This window comes from Anoplopoma fimbria, chromosome 18, assembly GCF_027596085.1.
Source record: "Anoplopoma fimbria isolate UVic2021 breed Golden Eagle Sablefish chromosome 18, Afim_UVic_2022, whole genome shotgun sequence".
In the NCBI taxonomy this organism is placed as follows: domain Eukaryota; kingdom Metazoa; phylum Chordata; class Actinopteri; order Perciformes; family Anoplopomatidae; genus Anoplopoma; species Anoplopoma fimbria.
In genome coordinates this window covers 18,566,819-18,586,779 of record NC_072466.1, presented here as the reverse complement: position 1 = coordinate 18,586,779, position 19,961 = coordinate 18,566,819, and the positions used below count along the sequence as shown (strand labels likewise).

The 19,961-nt window shown below is 42.7% G+C and overlaps 2 protein-coding genes across 2 annotated transcripts in view; one reads left to right on the top strand and one right to left on the bottom strand.

Moving 5' to 3' along the window:
- ddhd1b (DDHD domain containing 1b) overlaps positions 1-10,201 on the bottom strand; it is a 77,396-nt gene extending 67,195 nt beyond the window's left edge. The window contains 5 exon segments of the mRNA XM_054617968.1: positions 2,954-3,063; positions 3,142-3,289; positions 6,574-6,702; positions 8,517-8,693; positions 9,463-10,201. Of these exon segments, the coding sequence (XP_054473943.1) occupies positions 2,954-3,063; positions 3,142-3,289; positions 6,574-6,702; positions 8,517-8,693; positions 9,463-10,201 (1,303 nt within the window).
- Positions 10,202-10,996: 795 nt separating this feature from the next.
- cgrrf1 (cell growth regulator with ring finger domain 1) lies at positions 10,997-19,949 on the top strand. Its single transcript, XM_054618132.1, has 6 exons — positions 10,997-11,169; positions 12,124-12,260; positions 12,738-12,915; positions 13,620-13,767; positions 14,061-14,168; positions 17,856-19,949. Exons 1-6 carry the CDS (start codon positions 11,066-11,068, stop codon positions 18,150-18,152), a joined length of 972 nt encoding a protein of 323 aa, XP_054474107.1. The 5' UTR covers positions 10,997-11,065; the 3' UTR covers positions 18,153-19,949.
- The last annotated feature ends 12 nt before the right edge of the window (positions 19,950-19,961 follow it).

The window sequence follows — 19,961 nt, the reverse complement described above, 5'->3', positions numbered from 1 at the left end:
TCACGGCTTGTTGCCGCATGGAGTCCTGGTTGTCGTGGATACCTCATGGTGTAGTAGCAGCTGCATCGTTTCTTGGTCTAGAAGGCGAGCATCAATGGTGTGGATGGAGCAAACCCATGACTGCCGCGTGGAGATGACGGCGTTGTCTGCCAGGAGTTGCCGTCGATAAAGAGTACGGGAATCGACTTACTTCGTCTTCACCTGCGGAGCTTTGATGAGCCTGATTTCCTCGCCTTACGCACGGCGCGAACGTCGGGGAGGATCGCTGGATCACGGCTACCTGTAGATTTACTGCTGCGGAGCTGGGAGAGAGGAAGGACTGGTGCTGGTAAACCACCGCAATCTACCAGCTGAGACAAGAGGGTTCCTGCTCCTCTGAGGTGAGCCGCTGCATGCGCTACCGACTGCTCCTGCTCCCGCAGGCTGAATGCCGCTCCGGTTGAACAATGACTCCGGTTGAACAATGATATTAAGTCCTGACTTGGATCCGACATCGTCTCAGTTACCAACAACGAGATGTAGAAAAGGGTAAGAAAATGCATCCATTCACGTCTGCAATATGCTGAAATGACAACTGACCGCAGCAGAGAGCATATTTTTAAACTCTGAGAGCAACGATGTGATTGGCTAAAGGAAACCATGGCCGAAACTGGTTGGTTAATTTTTTACGTGAACGCCCCCCCCCAATCACCTGATAGAGTATTCAACGGGACAGAGTAATGAGTATGAACAGGAGTGTAAAGCTAGTCTTCCTGACTGAACTTTAGCTAAGCTTCATTTTAATTATATTCACATTAAGAATGAACCCAGTTACCTGCAAAACGTGACTTACAGGGAAATGCAACTAAATTGTTTTTGAAATGCCTTTATTTTTGAATCAAAGGGTGTCTGGAAAGATAATTGAATGAATAAAATCTGACTGAATTTTCTGACTACATCCATACAAAAAAATCTAACATGTTTACTGTACCAATTGTATATTATATTTAACAAAGTAATAACTCCTACATTTGTACCTTCAAATAGGTCATTTCTTAAATTTTTAAGGTGCTGTAAAAATATTTTTTCTTAATAACTCCAGACAATAACTGATGTATACGTGTTCAGGAAATATTTAACTCGGCACAAACTAAAAATCAAACAATTTTACTGTACCAATTAGGAGATATTTTAAAGTAAAAGTCCTAAAAGAGAAATATCAAATAACTTAATATTTGAGGTGCTATAAAAAGTATTTTCTCAATAATTCCAGATAATGACTGATATATTTATTTTCAGGACATCTCTAACTCCACCCATACTCAAAATCGAACATTTTTACTGTACCAATTAAGATATTTTCCAAATTAAAAGTCCCACATTTGTGCATTTAAAAAGCAAATTTCTCAATATCAGGGTCAGGAAACCGTGCTCCCGGCCGACGCCTGCCCCTCCTGTCCCGTCGGCGCCCCAGCCGACTCCCTCTTTGGCTGTGCCGCAGCTCACCCCGGGTCCGTCCCTGTGCCGCAGCTCTCCCCGGGTCCGGTCCCGGCTATGCCGCAGCTCTCCCCAGGTCCCGTCTCCGCTGGGCCGCAGCGTCCCCCTGCTCCCGTCTCCGCAGCGTCCCCTTGCTCCCGTCTCCGCTAGATTCTCTATGGGGTTCAGGTCAGGCAAATACGCTGGCCAATCAAGCACAGTGATACCATGGTCATTAAACCAGGTATTGGTACTTTTGGCAGTGTGGGCAAGTGCCAAGTCCTGCTGGAAAATGAAATCAGCATCTCCATAAAGCTTGTCAGCGGAAGGAAGCATGAAGTTCTCTAAAATTTCATCTGAAAAGAGGACTTTGGACCACTGAGCAACAGTCCAGTCCTTTTTCTCCTTAGCCCAGGTAAGACGCTTCTGACGTTGTCTCTGGTTCAGGAGTGGCTTGACACGAGGAATGCGACAGTTGTAGCCCATGTCCTGGATACGTCTGTGCGTGCTGGCTCTTAATGCACTGACTCCAGCCTCAGTCCACTCCTTGTGAATCTGCGGTTATCCCTGTTGCTTGTGCACCTTTTTCTACCGCACTTTTTCCTTCCACTCAACTTTCTATGAATATGCTTGGATACAGCACTCTGTGAACAGCCAGCGTCTTTAGCAATGACCTTTTGTGGCTTACCCTCCTTGTGGAGGGTGTCAATGACTGTCTTCTGGACAACTGTCAAGTCAGCAGTCTTCCCCATGATTGTGTAGCCTACTGAACCAGCCTTGGAGACCATTTAAAGGCTCAGGAAAACTGTTTTGAGTTAATTAGCTGATTAGAGTGGGACATCGAGAGTCTACAATATTGAACTTTTTCACAATATTCAAATTTTCTGAGATACTGAATTTTGGGTTTCCATTAGCTGTAAGCCATAATCATCAAAATTAAAAGAAATAAACGCTTGAAATATTTCCCTCTGTGTGTCATGAATCTATATTAAAGGGGTTTTTTAGGGGAGTTTTTCCTGTGCCGATGTGAGGGAAGGACAGAGGATGTCGCATGTGCACAGATTGTAAAGCCCTCTGAGGCAAATTTGTAATTTGTGATTCTGGGCTATACAAAATAAACTGAATTGAATTGAATTGAATATAATATATGAGTTTCACTTTTTGAATTTGAATTGATTATCGAAATAAACGAACTTTTCCATGATATTCTAATTTATTGAGATGCACCTGTATATCGTGAATTGTCAGTGATGTAAGTAATTTAACGGTAAACATTAGACCTTCGCATGGGCCACCCTGATCCTCCGGCTGGGGTTATCTGGACCTTTTGACCCCCCCTGAAGGCAGGCCAGCCCTAAGAGGATAAGTCCTTTTTGATATTCCAACTTTTTTAGCATAAATAGCTTAATTGTCACTTTCTTGTATATTCCCTTCAACACATTACTGCACATCACTCCTGCTTTTGTTTTGGATGTGTGTGTGCTGAGGTGCAGCATACCTCCATCCAGAGCCAGTTTTGACCTCCACTCCACAGGAAGGAACTCTACATGCTCTGTGGTGCGATCAGAGAAGTGCTTCTCCTCCATCTTTCTGGCGGCGTCTCTCATCCTATAAGACAAAACAATTCTCATTCTTTCTCAATTATGTGTGCCCCCTACTGGCAACCCCCCCCTCCCCATATCTCACATGCTGGTGTTCCTGATGATGCGGCCCTGGTCCATCTTCTGGCCGATACCATGCACCACAAAGACAATGTGCGTGGTTTCAGGTGGGGTGTCCTCAGGTGCTGCCTCTTCTACATAACCCCGATGGAGACGTGTACCGCTGCTGGAGGCTGAGGACATGAGAGGGTTCATTACCTGGGGTGATGTGTTTCAGAGCAGTGTGCCAGTGTTTGGTCAGTTATGTGACAGTGCCGACTTACAACTACAAGGAATAAACTAACACGGTCAAACCATTTTCCGGCACAATAAAGCAATCTTTAAATTTTTTCTGAAACTTAATTTCTATCGTGAAATAAACAGATGAAATTCAACCTCTGCATTTAACCCATCCTAATCATTCAAAGGCGTGGGCTGCTGTGAAGCACCCGAAAGCAACTTGGGGCTCTATGTCTCACACGAGGACACTTTGACTTCACCCTTCATCACCAAGTAAACCATGTGACATGGTCATTTGTTATGACCCTGATATTGAGATGTGCCATTATTGTAGTTCAACGTGCAAAGAACAACCCCTTAAGTTGTTTTGTGTATAATGGTTTTGAGAGCGCACCATAAATGTAAAGTTCCCTGAGGTTTTAATGAATAACTATATCTAACTCCGTTCTGTAACCTACAAATATGTCAAGCTTTAAAGGAACAGTGTTTAACATTTTGGCAGAAAGTTAAATATAACATTCATAACTGTGTTTTATTCAGGGTATAATCACGTGAAACTAAAAATTGTTGTGTTTGTTAGCTTAGAAAAGACCATTTATATCTACAGTGGGTACGGAAAGTATTCAGACCCCTTTAAATTTTTCACCCTTTGTTTCATTGCAGCCATTTGCTAAAATCGAAAAAGTTCATTTTTTTTTTCTCATTAATGTACACTCAGCAACCCATCTTGACAGAAAAAAAACAGAAATGTAGAACTTTTTGCAAATTTATAAAAAAAAAAAAAACTGAAATATCACATGGTCATAAGTATTCAGACCCTTTGCTCAGTATTGAGTAGAAGCACCCTTTTGAGCTAGTACAGCCATGAGTCTTCTTGGGAATGATGCAACAAGTTTCTCACACCTGGATTTGGGGATCCTCTGCCATTCTTCCTTGCAGATCCTCTCCAGTTCTGTCAGGTTGGATGGTGAACGTTGGTGGACAGCCATTTTCAGGTCTCTCCAGAGATGCTCAATTGGGTTTAGGTCAGGGCTCTGGCTGGGCCAGTCAAGAATGGTCACAGACTTGTTCCGAAGCCACTCCTTTGTTATTTTAGCTGTGTGCTTCGGGTCATTGTCTTGTTGGAAGGTGAACCTTCGGCCCAGTCTGAGGTCCTGAGCACTCTGGAGGAGGTTTTCTTCCAGGATATCTCTGTACTTGGCCGCATTCATCTTTCCTTCAATTGCAACCAGTCGTCCTGTCCCTGCAGCTGAAAAACACCCCCATAGCATGATGCTGCCACCACCATGTTTCACTGTTGGGATTGTATTGGGCAGGTGATGAGCAGTGCCTGGTTTTCTCCACACATACCGCTTAGAATTAACGCCAAAAAGTTCAATCTTGGTCTCATCAGACCAGAGAATCTTATTTCTCATAGTTTGGGAGTCCTCCATGTGTTTTTTGGCAAACTCTATGCGGGCTTTCATATGTCTTGCACTGAGGAGAGGCTTCCGTCGGGCCACTCTGCCATAAAGCCCCGACTGGTGGAGGGCTGCAGTGATAGTTGACTTTGTGGAACTTTCTCCCATCTCCCTACTGCATCTCTGGAGCTCAGCCACAGTGATCTTTGGGTTCTTCTTTATCTCTCTCACCAAGGCTCTTCTCCCACGATTGCTCAGTTTGGCTGGACGGCCAGGTCTAGGAAGAGTTCTGGTCATCCCATACTTCTTCCATTTAAGGATTATGGAGGCCACTGTGCTCTTAGGAACCTTGAGTGCTGCAGAAATTATTTTGTAACCTTGGCCAGATCTGTGCCTTGCCACAATTCTGTCTCTGAGCTCCTTGGGCAGTTCCTTCGACCTCATGATTCTCATTTGTTCTGACATGCACTGTGAGCTGTAAGGTCTTATATAGACAGGTGTGTGCCTTTCCTAATCAAGTCCAATCAGTTTAATTAAACACAGCTGGACTCCAATGAAGGAGTAGAACCATCTCAAGGAGGATCAGAAGAAATGGACAGCATGTGAGTTAAATATGAGTGTCACAGCAAAGGGTCTGAATACTTATGACCATGTGATATTTCAGTTTTTCTTTTTTAATAAATTTGCAAAAAGTTCTACATTTCTGTTTTTTTCTGTCAAGATGGGTTGCTGAGTGTACATTAATGCGAAAAAAATGAACTTTTTCGATTTTAGCAAATGGCTGCAATGAAACAAAGAGTGAAAAATTTAAAGGGGTCTGAATACTTTCCGTACCCACTGTACATTAGGAGCAGGTCCTCTTCCATGGAGTCCACCATGTTTCTACAGAAGCCCAGAACGGACAAACTGAACACTGGCTCTACAGAGAGCCTTTTGTGTTTCTACATTACCTAAAAGTAGGGATGCGTACCAAAACAACGGCAACTACACTCCTTACTTTCTCTGCAATAAAACAAAAGCCGATCATCATAACTGTTGCTGCATTAGAGACAATATTTAAACCATAAATACATTCTGATCTTTTTCCTCTCATATATATATATATATATATATATATACACACAACGATTTAGTCATGAAGGAGAACAGAGTATTGATACTAGTAGAAATAAAATCCTAAAGATACCTATCTTTACCTGAAGGCCAGCGTACTTCTCTGAGCAAAGGGGTGTTTGGTTGGTTGCAGCCTGAAACTCACTACTAGATGCAGCTAAATCTTACACAGTTCCTTTTAGAAGTCGGTTCATGGTTTATTTAAGGGTAAGTTAAGCCACATTACTAAACAACATTTATTCTCTCTCTTACGTCTAGTGGTATCTTTTTTGCAGATAGTTTTGGTGTTTGCTTTCACACTGAAAAAAAACACTGTAAACAAATTCAAGGGGCTGCACTGGTGTAGGTGGGATGTTGCCAAAAATTGCTGCACAACGTCAATAGAAAACAGACGTAAACTACTACCTTGACGGAATGAATGTGTGAAAGATGTCAAATACATTCTGTTGTATGCCTGTAAAGCAACTAATTTGTTAAACTCTCAAATATTTTATGGGCTGCTAGAAAATGTATCAAATTCTTTGAGATTGTTCTCCTGACCATACTACCTTGTCTGCACTATAGTTTAAGATCCTTGATGACCTTTGACCCCGTGTTTCATTCCAGTTGTTATAGAAATGACACCAGGTCAAATTCTTCAGAAGTTGTTCATGGAAGTAAATGGCTAGACAAATTATTTCATCAGATATCTCCTTTTGTGTACATCTTGTGACATTTCCACATACCTTTAGAGAAGCCCAATTTCTGAGTGACAGTACGTGCGATCTTGGAGGTGGTGGCATCGCTGTACAGGTACACCTCGTCCACACTGTGCCAGTCCACATGACTCCGGCTCAGCTTCAGACTGTGGATGGCTGGGAGACAGTCACACAGTGATAAACAGCAAGTGACACACTTCATCCAGCATAATTAATTATCTGTTCCCCATGAGGGTGTTTGGAATGTGTGTGAAACTCCAGTGCATTGAAGACCATTTACAATGCCTATAAAAAGTATTCACCCCCTTGGATGTTTAACCCTTTTGTTGCTTTTATGCATGAAATCATGGTCAATATAATTTGGCTTTTTTGACAAGAATTTGCAAAATAAACCTCTTTAATATCAAAGTGAAAACAGCTTTTTACAAAATAATGTCAATTAATTAAGAATATATAAGGTAAAGTAAATGATTGCATAAATATTCACACCCTTCAGGTCAGTATTTAGTAGATGCACCTTTGGCTGCAATCACAGCACTGAGTCTGTGTGGATATGTCTCAATCAGGCTGGCACATCTGGACACTGCAATTTTTCTCCATTCTTCCTTGCAAAACAGCTCAAGCTCTGTCGGGTTGCTCGGGGATCGGGCGTGAACAGCTCTTTTCAAGTCCAGCCACAAATTCTCGATTGGATTGAGATCTGGGTTTTGACTGGGCCACTCCAGAACATTCACCTTGTTGTCTTTGAACCATTTCTGTGTAGCTTTTGCTGTATGCGTGGGGTCGTTGTCTTGCTGGAAAATAAATCTTCTCCCAAGTCGTAGTTCTCCGACTTGGGAGATTATCCTCCAGGATGTGGCGATATTTTTCTCCATTCATGTTCCCCTCTACCTTTACAAGCCTTCCAGGGCCTGCTGCTGAGAAGCATCCCCAGAGCATGATGCTGCCACCACCATGCTTCAGGGTGGAGATGGTGTGATTGTGGTGATGTGCAGTGTTTGGTGTTCGCCAAACATAGAGTCTAGTCTGATGGCCAAAAAGCTCAATTTTTGTCTCATCAGACCAAAGAACCTTCTTCCAATTGACCTTGGAGTCTCCCACATGCCTTTGGGCGAATTCCAGGCATATGATTTTTTCAACAGTGGCTTTCTCTTTGCCACTCTCCCATACAGCTTCGACTGGTGAAGAACCCGGGCAACAGTTGTTGTATGTACAGTCTCTCCCATCTGAGCCACTGAAGCTTTTAACTCCTTCAGAGTGGTCGTAGGTGTCTTGGTGGCCTCCCTCACCAGGTTTCTTCTTGCCCGGTCACTCAGTTTGTGAGGACAGCCAGCTCTAGGCAGATTTAAACAAGTGCTTTTCTCCAAGTTGCTTGGAGTGTTCTTTTGTCTTCATGTTGCAATTGTAGCAGGAATACTGATGAACCAGAGACTGGACCTCCCAGTCACAGATGTTTTTATACTACAATCACTTGACACACATCAACTGCACTCAGGTGATCTCCATTTCACTAATTGTGACACTGCTGGCATCAACTAGCTGGACCTCTGTTGAATTAGGTCACTCACTTTAAAGGGGATGAATATTTATGCAAATTATATTGACCATGATTTCATGTATAAAAGCTACAAAAGGGGAAAACATCCAAGGGGGTGAATACTTTTTATAGGCATTGTACAAAAGCCGTGATACAGACTGTACACATACTCAGTGCCTTCCCGCCTTCCTTTCTCTAAGGTGAGCTTCCGATTGGTCCAGCTGGAGTCAGCTGACTTGACAACCTGACTTGTTTTGTGGCTCTGTTCTGAATGGCAGAGTTACCCCACCACACCCACAAACACAGTTACCCATTTCACAACACCTGCAGCCTCTATACGCTCACACTCATCTACACACACACCTATCTTTGTCTGTCACACACATGTCTTTCTAGGTCTACTTTCTTCCACACTCTCTCTCACATTCCTTACCATCCTTGCTGTCCACTGTGGCGGTCACCACCTCCATCTCGTAGGTGTCCCTCATCTGTTGCCCCCGGAAACGGGCGAGGTGCTCCATCTCGATGTGGTCACTCTCGTCCTCCTCAAGGGGAAGCCACGTTCCATCAATGAACCACTGACCCCTCATCACAGGAATACGGTCTTGTTCTGAGGGACATCAGTTCAGACACTATTTGAAAGATTGTGTAGCCTGTGCTTTCTGTATTTACTTCCCTAACAGGACACACAAATACTTAAAAGAAAAAGAGATGTGAAGAGATTGAGAGAAGAAAGCGAAAGACAGTTAATTTAAGTTAGTTTGGCAGCACTTTTTTTTAATGATTTATATATGTAATTTTGGTGGTTAATGTATCATGTTTTTTAGACACGATTCATCAATCAATTAGTTAGATTGATAACATCTTGAAAAAAAAATTCTGAATTTCTTTGTGCTTTGGACGTGAACTCTGAGAACTCATCTTTTTCAGTTTCTAATGAGAGTTAGCAGAGCCCAGTGAGACTTTTTCAAAATGTGTGCTGCTTTGCCACATTGCTTTATAATAAGTGACAACTAATCAAGTAACTGATGAATCGACAAATTGTGTCATTTTATCAACAATGATAAGAGTTTGCACTTGTGGCATAAAACGTTGAAACAGTGAAGCTAATAGTCATGGTAGTAGTAGGCTGGTAGTAGTAGCCCTGCGTGATGTGATAGTGGCAGCTGCAGTACAATGCTAGAAGAACACTGGTAGTACTCAGTGGTGGTGATGATAGTAATAATGCTAACGTTACTTCTTATTAGCCAAAGGCGAGGGAGTACCACCTTAGACAGAAGCAGTGGAAACTTCAGGTTGGTGGTTCTAGAAGTGCTAATATAGCAGTAGTTAATAGTAGCAGCATAATCAGTATGGACATAAATCATTGACATGCTTACGGTTCCAGTAAACGGGGTAGCATTCCTTCTCCCTGACATCCACTTCATAGAGCCCCCCTCTGACACACACTGCCTCCACGCTGATGCTCGTGTCGTCCGGGTCCCTGATCTCCTCTGACACCGAGAGCCCCTGCCCTCCGCCGCGCTGCACCGTCGACTCCGCCCGTTCACTTCCACCGTCCACCGCTCCGCTCTCAGGCTGGATCTCGTCGGACTTGACTGCCTCCCTCCCCTCGGCCTCGGCGGGATCAACGGGGCGTTTGCTCTTGTCAGGGTTCTGTTCACTAAATCTCCTAAAGACGACCTCGATTTTTAAAGAGTCGTGTCCGACGAATGGCTTCCACGTCCGCTTGTCCTCTTTGTAGAACCACCGGACCTCCTCTGGTCCCAGCTCCGTGACGATCTCACCGCGGTGCCTGGAGCTATTGGACCGAATGCGCTTCTTGCTTGTGACATTCCCGTCACTTTCGGTGTAGTTTGGATCAATTTCCAGATACGATTGAACCGAATATTCCTCCACAGCCAGGCCCAGCATCATGCCATCCTGGGACAACAGCGGCAGGTGTCTGTCCAAGCCGGGCTCTAGGTCCCTGTCCCCAGCAACAACATCATCTCCGACCGGATTGTCGTCGTAGCCGGACACAAACACATCATTTGCCATATCCCATTCACTACTGCTGACTGAGTTATTTTCCGAGCTCTGTTGGCGGATAGTCGGTTTATCCTTCATACTGCTCATGGTTTGGCCGCAAATTATAAGACTCCTAACACATGAAAATGTGTAATAAAGAAATCACTATGATGTCCCTACCGTTAGACTAGCATTAACATTAACAGTGTCTTTCTTCCCAGCTGGTAACATCTGTATGACGAACTGTTCTGATCCCGCAAATGTCTCTTAACATTATAGCTATAGGTTAAACCATATTTACCCCGGCTGTTTAAACGACACATATACCTCCTACGTTCTGCCTGTACATTCACGTTTTCCCGTGACAGCGACTGCTGGAGTAATCAATGAACGGTACCAGCTAGGATGGTAATCTCGGATGCTCCATAATGTCAAGGTAATGACAACAAACTACTCATTTCCTGTTGAAACATTCAAAATAAACTCGATCCACGACGAAGAATAACTGCTTTTAAAATAAAAAAAGGCAATACCTATAAACGTGTATCTGACAATACAACAGTATACAAGTAAAATAATGTTAGCTTTTTTCTTAACTATATTTTCACTGTGTAATATCTAAACATAGCTTGCAGCAAGCGTGAAACATATTTTTTACATTTACGCTTTTAATTTGAAGACAAATTCACCATATGTTTATTAAATGTGTTCTAGCTTTCGCTGTGTTGTCTACTTAGATTATAACAAGATGATCTAATTGCATCTAAAACTCGGAAATGAAATGTTCAAATTGAACATGTACTTTTTAAGTGGCTAGCAATTTACATTGCAGTAAAAATGTAAACGTGAGATACTTCATATAATGTTAGCGTCTAGGCCACCGTAGTTCTGTTTTAGGAGTTCCTGTCATGGCCATCATGGGAAGTGTTTACCACAGGATTTTGTGATAATTTGGCCTATGAATAATATGAAATGGCGGCAGTTTTTCTTGTCACTTTGTATGAGTACTCCCCATTGTTTTACATTAGTGTGGTTTCTTTGTGTTTCGTTGTTACCGCCGCTATGGTGCTGGGCTGGTAAGTGACATTTAGCCAAATTAACGTTAGCTTAGCCTCTGACTTGGCAACGACAGTTTGATATTGCTGCTTTTATTATAAGTAGTCTTCATTTTCTCCTTCGTTACTCTGCTTACTACTGTGATCATATGAATAATTTATGTCATATACATTGAATGTGTTGTATCTCTGTTATGCTGTTCATTCTGTACACATGACATCTATTGCATTCTGTCCATCCTGGGAGAAGGATCCCTCCTCTGTCGTTCTCCCATAGGTTTCTTCCTTTTTTCTCCCTGTTAAAGGTTTTTTTTAGGGGAGTTTTTCCTGTGCCGATGTGAGGGTTCCGGGACAGAGGATGTCGCATGAGTACAGATTGTAAAGCCCTCTGAGGCAAATTTGTAATTTGTGATTTTGGGCTAAACAAAATCAACTGAATTTAATTTAATTGAATATATTAAATTCACGTATTATCCCCTCACGTCTCTCTCGGATTTGTTCGATTCAAATACGTGGACTACATTATCACTTCGAAAATTAGCATGACATAATATTACTCAATGCAATGCCATAGCTTCTGAAGACAGTTGTCACTTCTGTAGTGTCTGTAGATTATTCCCATCGGAGATGTTTACAAAAATATATTTTGGCCAAATTTATTCTCAAGTATGAAAGTAACGTTAAGGTATTAGATACACGCACACTGTTTTAAACGGCCTAGGTACAAATAAAAAAAATACATAAGTATTAAGTGTAGTGTGCAGTAAAAACCAATAAAGGCATGGTAGTTCGACATTTCTTGTATAAAAGTCTCGGTGACAGATATATGGTCAGGAGAACACAAACATATTTGGGATTTATTGTTGGACAGAGAGTCAACAGAGTGGAAGTTTGATTTGAAAAACTTTTAGTTAGGATAATAAGAGAGCCATGCAGAACATAACAAATTTGTCCACTCTCTCCCCTGTGGTGCAGGTTTGGCTTTGATGTCCCAGTGATCCTTCGCAGCTCTGATGAGACAGAGTCTCTCTTGCCAACCCCTGAGAAGAAAATGGTTCAGATGACCAATCCCTTCATCCTGGAGATGGGCTCTGGGCCGGCATCTGTCGCTGGTGAGAACAGTCATCCTCAGTATAGAACACTAGATGAAGAGATGAAGAGTGGAGATTGCCTCATGAGGATTTTTAGTATGTGGGGATGTTAGAGACTTACTCTTGCTAACAAATGCAATGAAGGATAACAAGAGAATAACAACAGTTCCTTTCCAGAGTGGTACAGGTAAAGACAGTGGTCATACTGTATGTGAATGTCTCTATCTGAATCTGTATAATGTCCAGCTACAGGAAGTACAGGAAGTACTGCCGAGGAAATGGTTGCCTGAATAGAAGGCCGATATCTTTCCTGTTCTGTGTCTGTTGTGGATTGGAAGCTTTCATGTGATAATATGAATCTCACCAACAAAGCATGTTTACAACTATAAATCTGCAGTTCTGAATGTTCCAGCCGCTATATATCCAGTATGAGCATGGAGTGGTAGCTTTGTGTGTTGTGGCCCATGCCATCATAACCGTAGAGGACACTCCTTGCAGACGGTGTGTCCTTGATGCCCTGCTGTCTTGAGCCCTGTGTCCTGAGCTGTTTCTGGGGCTGCGAGGTCAGCGCCTTGCAGGCTGTGCTGCAGGCCCACCAGCACCACGCGCGGCTCAGTACACCCCATTGTTTGCAGGAGGCCATGCAGCTCCGCTACCACCACTGCCACAGCTTCCAGTATCCTTTACAGTAGTCACAAGGTTAATAATGTGCAGGTTAAGGTTTTGAACCGCTCTTGAAGACGGGGCTAAATTCTGTTTGTAAGGGGCGGGACATTTCCGACGCATGCAAAACGTTGACCAATCACAACAGCGGGTTGTGACCTACACCAGGTTAGCTGACCAATCAGGGCAGACTTTGCTTTTTGGAGGGAGGAGCAAGCACTACAATGGAGCATTTCAGAGAGAGGGTGAGAAGAGGTGCTGCAGGACAGCCAGGATGAGAACAACTAGGCGGATTATGAGCATTAACGCATGTAAACATGTTGTAACTGTAACTTGAGATAAAAATATGCACCCGGAAAATAGCATAATAGTGCCTGTTTAATATATTTAATCTTAGATTTTTTAAATAGTTTATTTTTGTTTTAAGTTTATCTTGTAAAGTATCTTTGAGTTTATAGAAAAGCACTCAATAAATGGGATACATTCTTATTTATTATTATTAAAGACATTGCATTTAACCCATCCTAAGCATCAGGAGCAGAGTATCTTGGGGTTCAGTGTCTTGCACAGGGGGGGGATGTTCCCCTCATAATGTTGACACAGTACTTATTGGACAGAACTCAATGAAAGCAGCCAATGCTATGATTTTATCATTATGACAGAGATATGTTTTTGGCTTTACCCTCTGTGTTCGGCTCTTTGACCCCGCCCCCCCAGCCTCGGCAGTGAGGACAGAGAGGAACACCGCACACAGATTCCTGCTGACCAGGGGATCACAGACTTTGGGCCGTTGCCAAGGGAACGCTACCCTCTTGTGGCTGTGTTGACACTGGCAGAGCCAGAAGCAAGAAACACTTACAACATCGTGAGTCCATCGCACATTCAGACATTTTAGGAAGTGTGCTTATTTTCTGTTTGTTTTCGTGTCAGATGACCAGACTGTATTTTCACTACAGAGCTCGTTAATTCAGCTGAGCTTAGCACAAAGACTGAAAGTAGAGAGAAACTGCAGGTTTGCAAGTCCCATCACATACAGTGTCCCAACTATTCTTATCAAGTCAAGCTCTCTAGGAAGAAAAGAAAATAAGAGACTTCAAGAGAAGTGATTCCATAACCAAAACTTAAAGACACTCATAATGCTGTCTTTCCCTTTTTCAGGTGGCCAGTATAACAGTTATTCATGTTCCTGATGACAAATACAGCCTTTCTGCACGGGTTCTCTTTCAGTACCTTCTCACCTCCCAAGGGAACATGTTTGAGTTAAAGGTACGTCACATTTTGGTTCAAGCAGATTGTTCTGAACTAACACAGTCAGGGGCTCCGTGTTATTTATCAAGGTAACTAAACTATTACTTCCAAAAACAACGTGACTGAGAGGAACTTCGTTTTTAGACCAGATTTTATGAAAGTACTTGTGAGTGGTTTGCTGACTGAGCTGTTAAGCAAGGGATCTTAAGGGGAGTTTTCTAAATGTTACTACACCATGCAAGGTTTTCGGTTCTTAATGTTAGTACTACTAAGGATGGTCTTTTTAAAAAGGTAAGTGGTCAAACTGTCCAATTCAGTAGTCTGCCTGATGAATTCAAGGGCTAAAGTGTTGCTCGAGGAGAATTTTCCACAACCTGGCAACCCATAAATTATTCTTAATAATGGCTTAGAAATGATTCAGAATCACCTTTATTGTCCAAGCATGTGTGAACATACAAGGAATTTGACTCTATACTATTTGTTTTGCATCTCTCCCAAAGTTCTTACTCAGAAATAGAAAGAACAACTAGGGACAAGGACAACACAGCTAGACAGACAACGGTAAAATATAGACAAACCTGTTATGTACACAAGTACTGAAAAAATAGGTGTAAATATAGATATTAAATAAATATACATGAAAAGCAAAAATGACCAACATGAAATAAGAAATCAAATGTGCAAGGTTGTCCTTCAATCAGAGGATCGGTAGTTCAATCCCCGGCTGCGCTAGTCCATGTCGATGTGTCCTTGGGCAAGACACTTCACGCCAAATTGCTCCTGCAGGCTGTTCCAGCGGTGTATGAACGGGTCTGAATGGTTAGATAGTCCTGATGTGCAGGTGGCACCTTGCATGGTAGCTCCTGCCACCAGTGTATGAATGGGTGTGAATGATGACATGTAGTGTAAAAGAGCTTTGAGTGGTCGGAAGACAAGAACAGAGCTATACAAGTACAGTCTATTTAGGGACAAGGATTGTCGAGCAAAACACTTTACATACAGCGAGTGAGCAAAAAAGAGTTAAAGGGGACATATCGTACACATCCATCTGGGTAGCTGGAGGATACCAACCCACAAACTGAAACATGACGACCCAGTTTGTTGTGGGCTGCCTGGATGAGTACACGTTTGATTTAACAAGCCAATCAAATTTGACGTTTCAGACGGAGGGTGAATACAGGAATATTCAGACAGTATGAGAAAAATAATGTGTTTTTTGAACACCAAAGCAAGTAAACATCTTCTGGTATAAATCCAAAATACAAATATGAACCTTAAAATTAGCATGTTATGTCCCCTTTAAATATGAGTCTGTTTCATGCGCTGTCCTTTAATGATGATGCATGGCAGACATTATAAACAGGCAGCGTTCAGTGTTCTATTTTGTATAGGCTCCGCCCTCTAAGTACTGTTGCTATCAGGTTTTTTCCCATTCAATTCAATTCAGTTTATTTTTTATAGCCCAAAATCACAACTGAAAAATTTGCCTCAGAGGGCTTTACGATCTGTACACATGCGTCATCCTCTGTCCCGGAACCCTCACATCGGCACAGGAAAAACTCCCCTAAAAAGAACCTTTAACAGGGAGAAAAAAGGAAGAAACCTATGGGAGAGCGACAGAGGAGGGATCCTTCTCCCAGGATGGACAGAATGCAATAGATGTCATGTGTACAGAATGAACAGCATAACAGAGATACAACACATTCAATGTATATGACATAAATTATTCATATAATCACAGCGGAGTAGCGAAGGAAAAATGAAGACTACTAATAATAAAAGCAGCAATGACTATAGTAGAATAAAAATAATGCTATAGGGAATAGAAATAGTAATGTGACTAATAATAATAATAATCGATGCCACTAACACCACTGTTTGTGGGGCTGCAGGGCGGCCAGGTTGGAGCAGGTGGGGGCCAGACGCGGATTCCTACAGTGATGGTGTGGAGCCACCGGAGTGTGATATCTTAGAGGTGGAGGAGGCATGATCCGGAGCATGCTGAGGCGCAGCAGTAGCTGGACGGCGCCTCTTCTTTGAGCGAGCGACTCACCTTCTGGTGCTGCAGCCGAAGTGCAATCCATGCCCATAAAGGTTCATAAAGTTTTTTTAATGCCCTTGTGCGTTGCACAACTTCTTCCACTGTGGCCTCAAGGACGCTGCTTTTCTGAACCTAGGAAAAGCTGCCTGGAGCTGAGGGATTGTCCCATATCCCCCCTGTGGGCTCGTTGGACCACTACTCCTGAACGGCAGATGGCTCATCTGCACGAGAGGGTGAGGAAACACACCTTCTGGAGCAAAGCTGCACTTCAGCTGCAGCACCAGAAGGTGAGGCTCTCGCTCAAAGATGAGGCACCGTCCAGCTACTGCTGCGCCTCAGCATGCTCTGGATCATGCCTTCTCCACCTCTAAAATATCACACTCCGGTGCCTCCATGCCGTCACTGTAAGAATCAGCGTGTGGCCCCCACCTGCTCCAACCTGGACGCCCTGCAGACCCACGAATAGTGGCGTTGTGGCAGTGATGGAATGTGGGAAATGCGTGTCTGATTCCAGCTGAGCAACTGAATACAGCCCTTTTAAGCTTTTTCCTCTCAGCCAGTCTGCTTATGCAACCACTGAGCAGTTTTCAGCTCTCCCACACAGATCAAAGGCTCACCGATGCAGCAGCCACAGCCAAATCCCTTCCTCTTTTTAAATGTGTGTTTCTGAACTTAAGAATTACCAAGAGTTAGGAGTTAGTTGTGATGTTCCAGACTCAGGTTTTGGACACAGTGTGGAACGCTGATTCCGTCATGCGTTTACGGCCTCACGGCCGGAGAGCCACAAGCCGCTTATGGAGCAAGGCTCAGTGTTGCACAGCCTGCAGCCTTTAGAATACATGGATCTCGAGGCTAAATTCAAGGGCGTACATGCTCCAGTTGGCCAGTTTTCACCATAAACTGGCAGAAGAGCTCTCTGTTCCAGTCCCAATCATTAATTTACCTGGGATTGCATATGAGCTCAGTCACAATAAGAGCAAAACTGTCTTCAACCAGGATCGATGCCCTAAAAATTCAGCTGTCACACATCGTGCCCCACAGAGTGGTGACGGCAATGTTAGCGATGTCTGCATCGGGTTCTGCACAAAAGGCGGATGCTGACAGTCACTCCCTCACTGCAGTCAGACTTGGCAAACTGGGAAAAAAACCTGTGTTCTGTCGTCAGGGGTTCCATGAGTGACGTCACACATATCAGTTTACACGGACATGTCCCTCTCTACATTTGGTGGGATGTGCAAGACTCAGTGGTTAGTTGGAAATATAAGAATCCCCTATTCCTCCACATAAAGTGTCTGGAACTGTCCATGCTGCTGAAAAAGCTGAAACACTCTGCTGCTCTTTAAAAAAAAAAACACGTCATGGTGAGAACTGAAAACATGACAGCATCAGCATACATCAACCAATGTTGATGTTCCTTGCTCAAAAACATTGGGTCCTACGTTTACAATAATACAACTGTTAAGCATCTTTTTATTAGATTATCTCTATCTGATAGCAGCCACTTAAGTTCAAACTCCACACCTCAAGTTTGTATTTCAGGGTTTCTGTTAAAAATATGTCTTCTCCAGGCCTGACCTGAGAGAACCATGACATCACTGTGATTATATTTGAGCAGTAGTCCCTGTGAACAGTTAACAGCCCCTTAATGCCTCATGTCTTCGCAGCCTCTCTTCATGTCAGCTGATAGTGGGGGGGTATCTGAGCAGAGGGCCCAACCAAGTGAACCCAACGAGGCCAGTAGAGTGGAGCTGAGTCCAGTGGCGGAGGAGGCGTGCCAGTCAGAGGGGCGGGGCAAAGACTGTGTGGTGTGTCAGAATGCAGCAGTGAACAAGGTGTTGCTGCCCTGCAGACACGCCTGTGTGTGTGACAGCTGTGTGTCACACTTCCAGCACTGCCCCATGTGCAGGGCCTTCGTCCAGGAGTCCTTCACCCTGACACAGGGACCAGCTGCAGAACAATGATTCCATACTGAACCGCTCAATGGGAATTAAGAGAACATATGCAGCAAGATGGGCATCATTGCAAAGTCATTCCTGCAACTCCCTCACACCTTACTTGGTAACAGTTCAGGACCAGTCTAAACATTTCCAAGGCACTGATTTATGTACAGCAATAAGAACAGCGACATCTCAAACTTAATGTTCTATTAAATAATATAGTATATAGTATTACCATAGTCACAAAAAACTATATTTAGTTTCACTTTATTTGGAGTACTAAAGCAAAGAAAATCCTTAAAGTGAAGCATTAACGTTTTTGACTAAATTACACAAAATGCAGTAAAGTCCAAGGGGTTCATTGTTTTCTGGCTCTGAATACAGTGTGTACTTCATACTAAATGATCCAAGGAATGCTGTGTTGGACATCAGTGAAACAGTGACTTAAGAATGCTCTCAGATAATTCTTTTTTTTCAAACATATTTCAGGAGCTTTGACACAATGTATGTTACATTTGTTGCCTTCTGTGCCCTATTTATTGGACAATGTTGAACATCAGCGCACTCAGAAAGTGTTTTTAGTCTGCATATTAACTACTTAGAATTAGTAGTGTGGATTTGGGATACAGCGATGTAGTGATCTTATTTTCTTTTAACCACATCTCTGCACCTTTCATTATTAGTTTAATTTAAAATACCATAAGCATGTATAATTTGTTTACAGCATGAATGTGACTGGTGTCATTAGAACAGCAGATAGTGTATAAAATGATATTTGAGCACTGTCCATGTACAACTTATGTATAGACAGGCCACTGCTGATGTTTGAATGTGTGTTTCTATGGTTACAGTACATTCTCAGAAACTCAGTTGAACTGTGAAGGTGGAAGCTTGTAAACATGAAATATAATTGATGACTGGTGGATAGGTGTATTATAAACCAGATAATGTCCACAGGCTGTTATCAACTCCTGCCACAGAGTTATCCGCTTTGTTGTGACCAAAGGCAGAAAGCTGCATTATTTTAACTCACTGGAACCTCCGTAAAATTAGTCACATCATCATGGATGTAGAAAACAAGTGTACAGATTATTCATGTGACCAGATCCAGTGCAGTGCTTCTTGACCACAGCCAATCATTTCTGAAGATTTAACCGGACTAAATGAAGGAGACTTATGAACTGTGTGGAATATTCAAAGTTAAAGATTATTTTGACATGAATGCGTTACTGTTTTTATTATCGAGGAACCATCACACAGAAGATCCCGGTGTCTTTTTGAATGAGCATAGATATGTTGTGTATTTCAAAGCTTTTATGTTAATTGGGCAGTCTGTTTAGGATAAAATTTGGTTTGAATAATTATGATCCATTTGATTTCAATGACCCCATGATGACCTTTCCTTAGTGCCACCATTCAAATGTTACATTAGATACATTTCAGCTTATAGAAAAATCTTGTAATATAGAATTGATTTTGTCAGTAATTCTACCTTTGATATTTGTAAGGTGTACATATGTTATTTTATATTTCATATTCAATACGAGGTTACAGTATACACGGTAACGATGCAGCGATAAAAGCCCATCACTGGGGGGAACAAGCCTGACAGTAAATATCAGAGTCGAACTGTCAGCCATCATTTAAATGTAGTTTTTTGGTGCTTTGAGCATCACAAGCTGAGTGCCATCTGGTCCCATGACATTGGAGAGAAAGCAGACATCTCTACAGCCGATATCTCAACACTCGGCAACTCACACCAAAACTAACTAGACTACAGGTAAGAGGGCAAATATGTATTAGTTGTTGGCGTTAATTGCCCATTTAATGAGT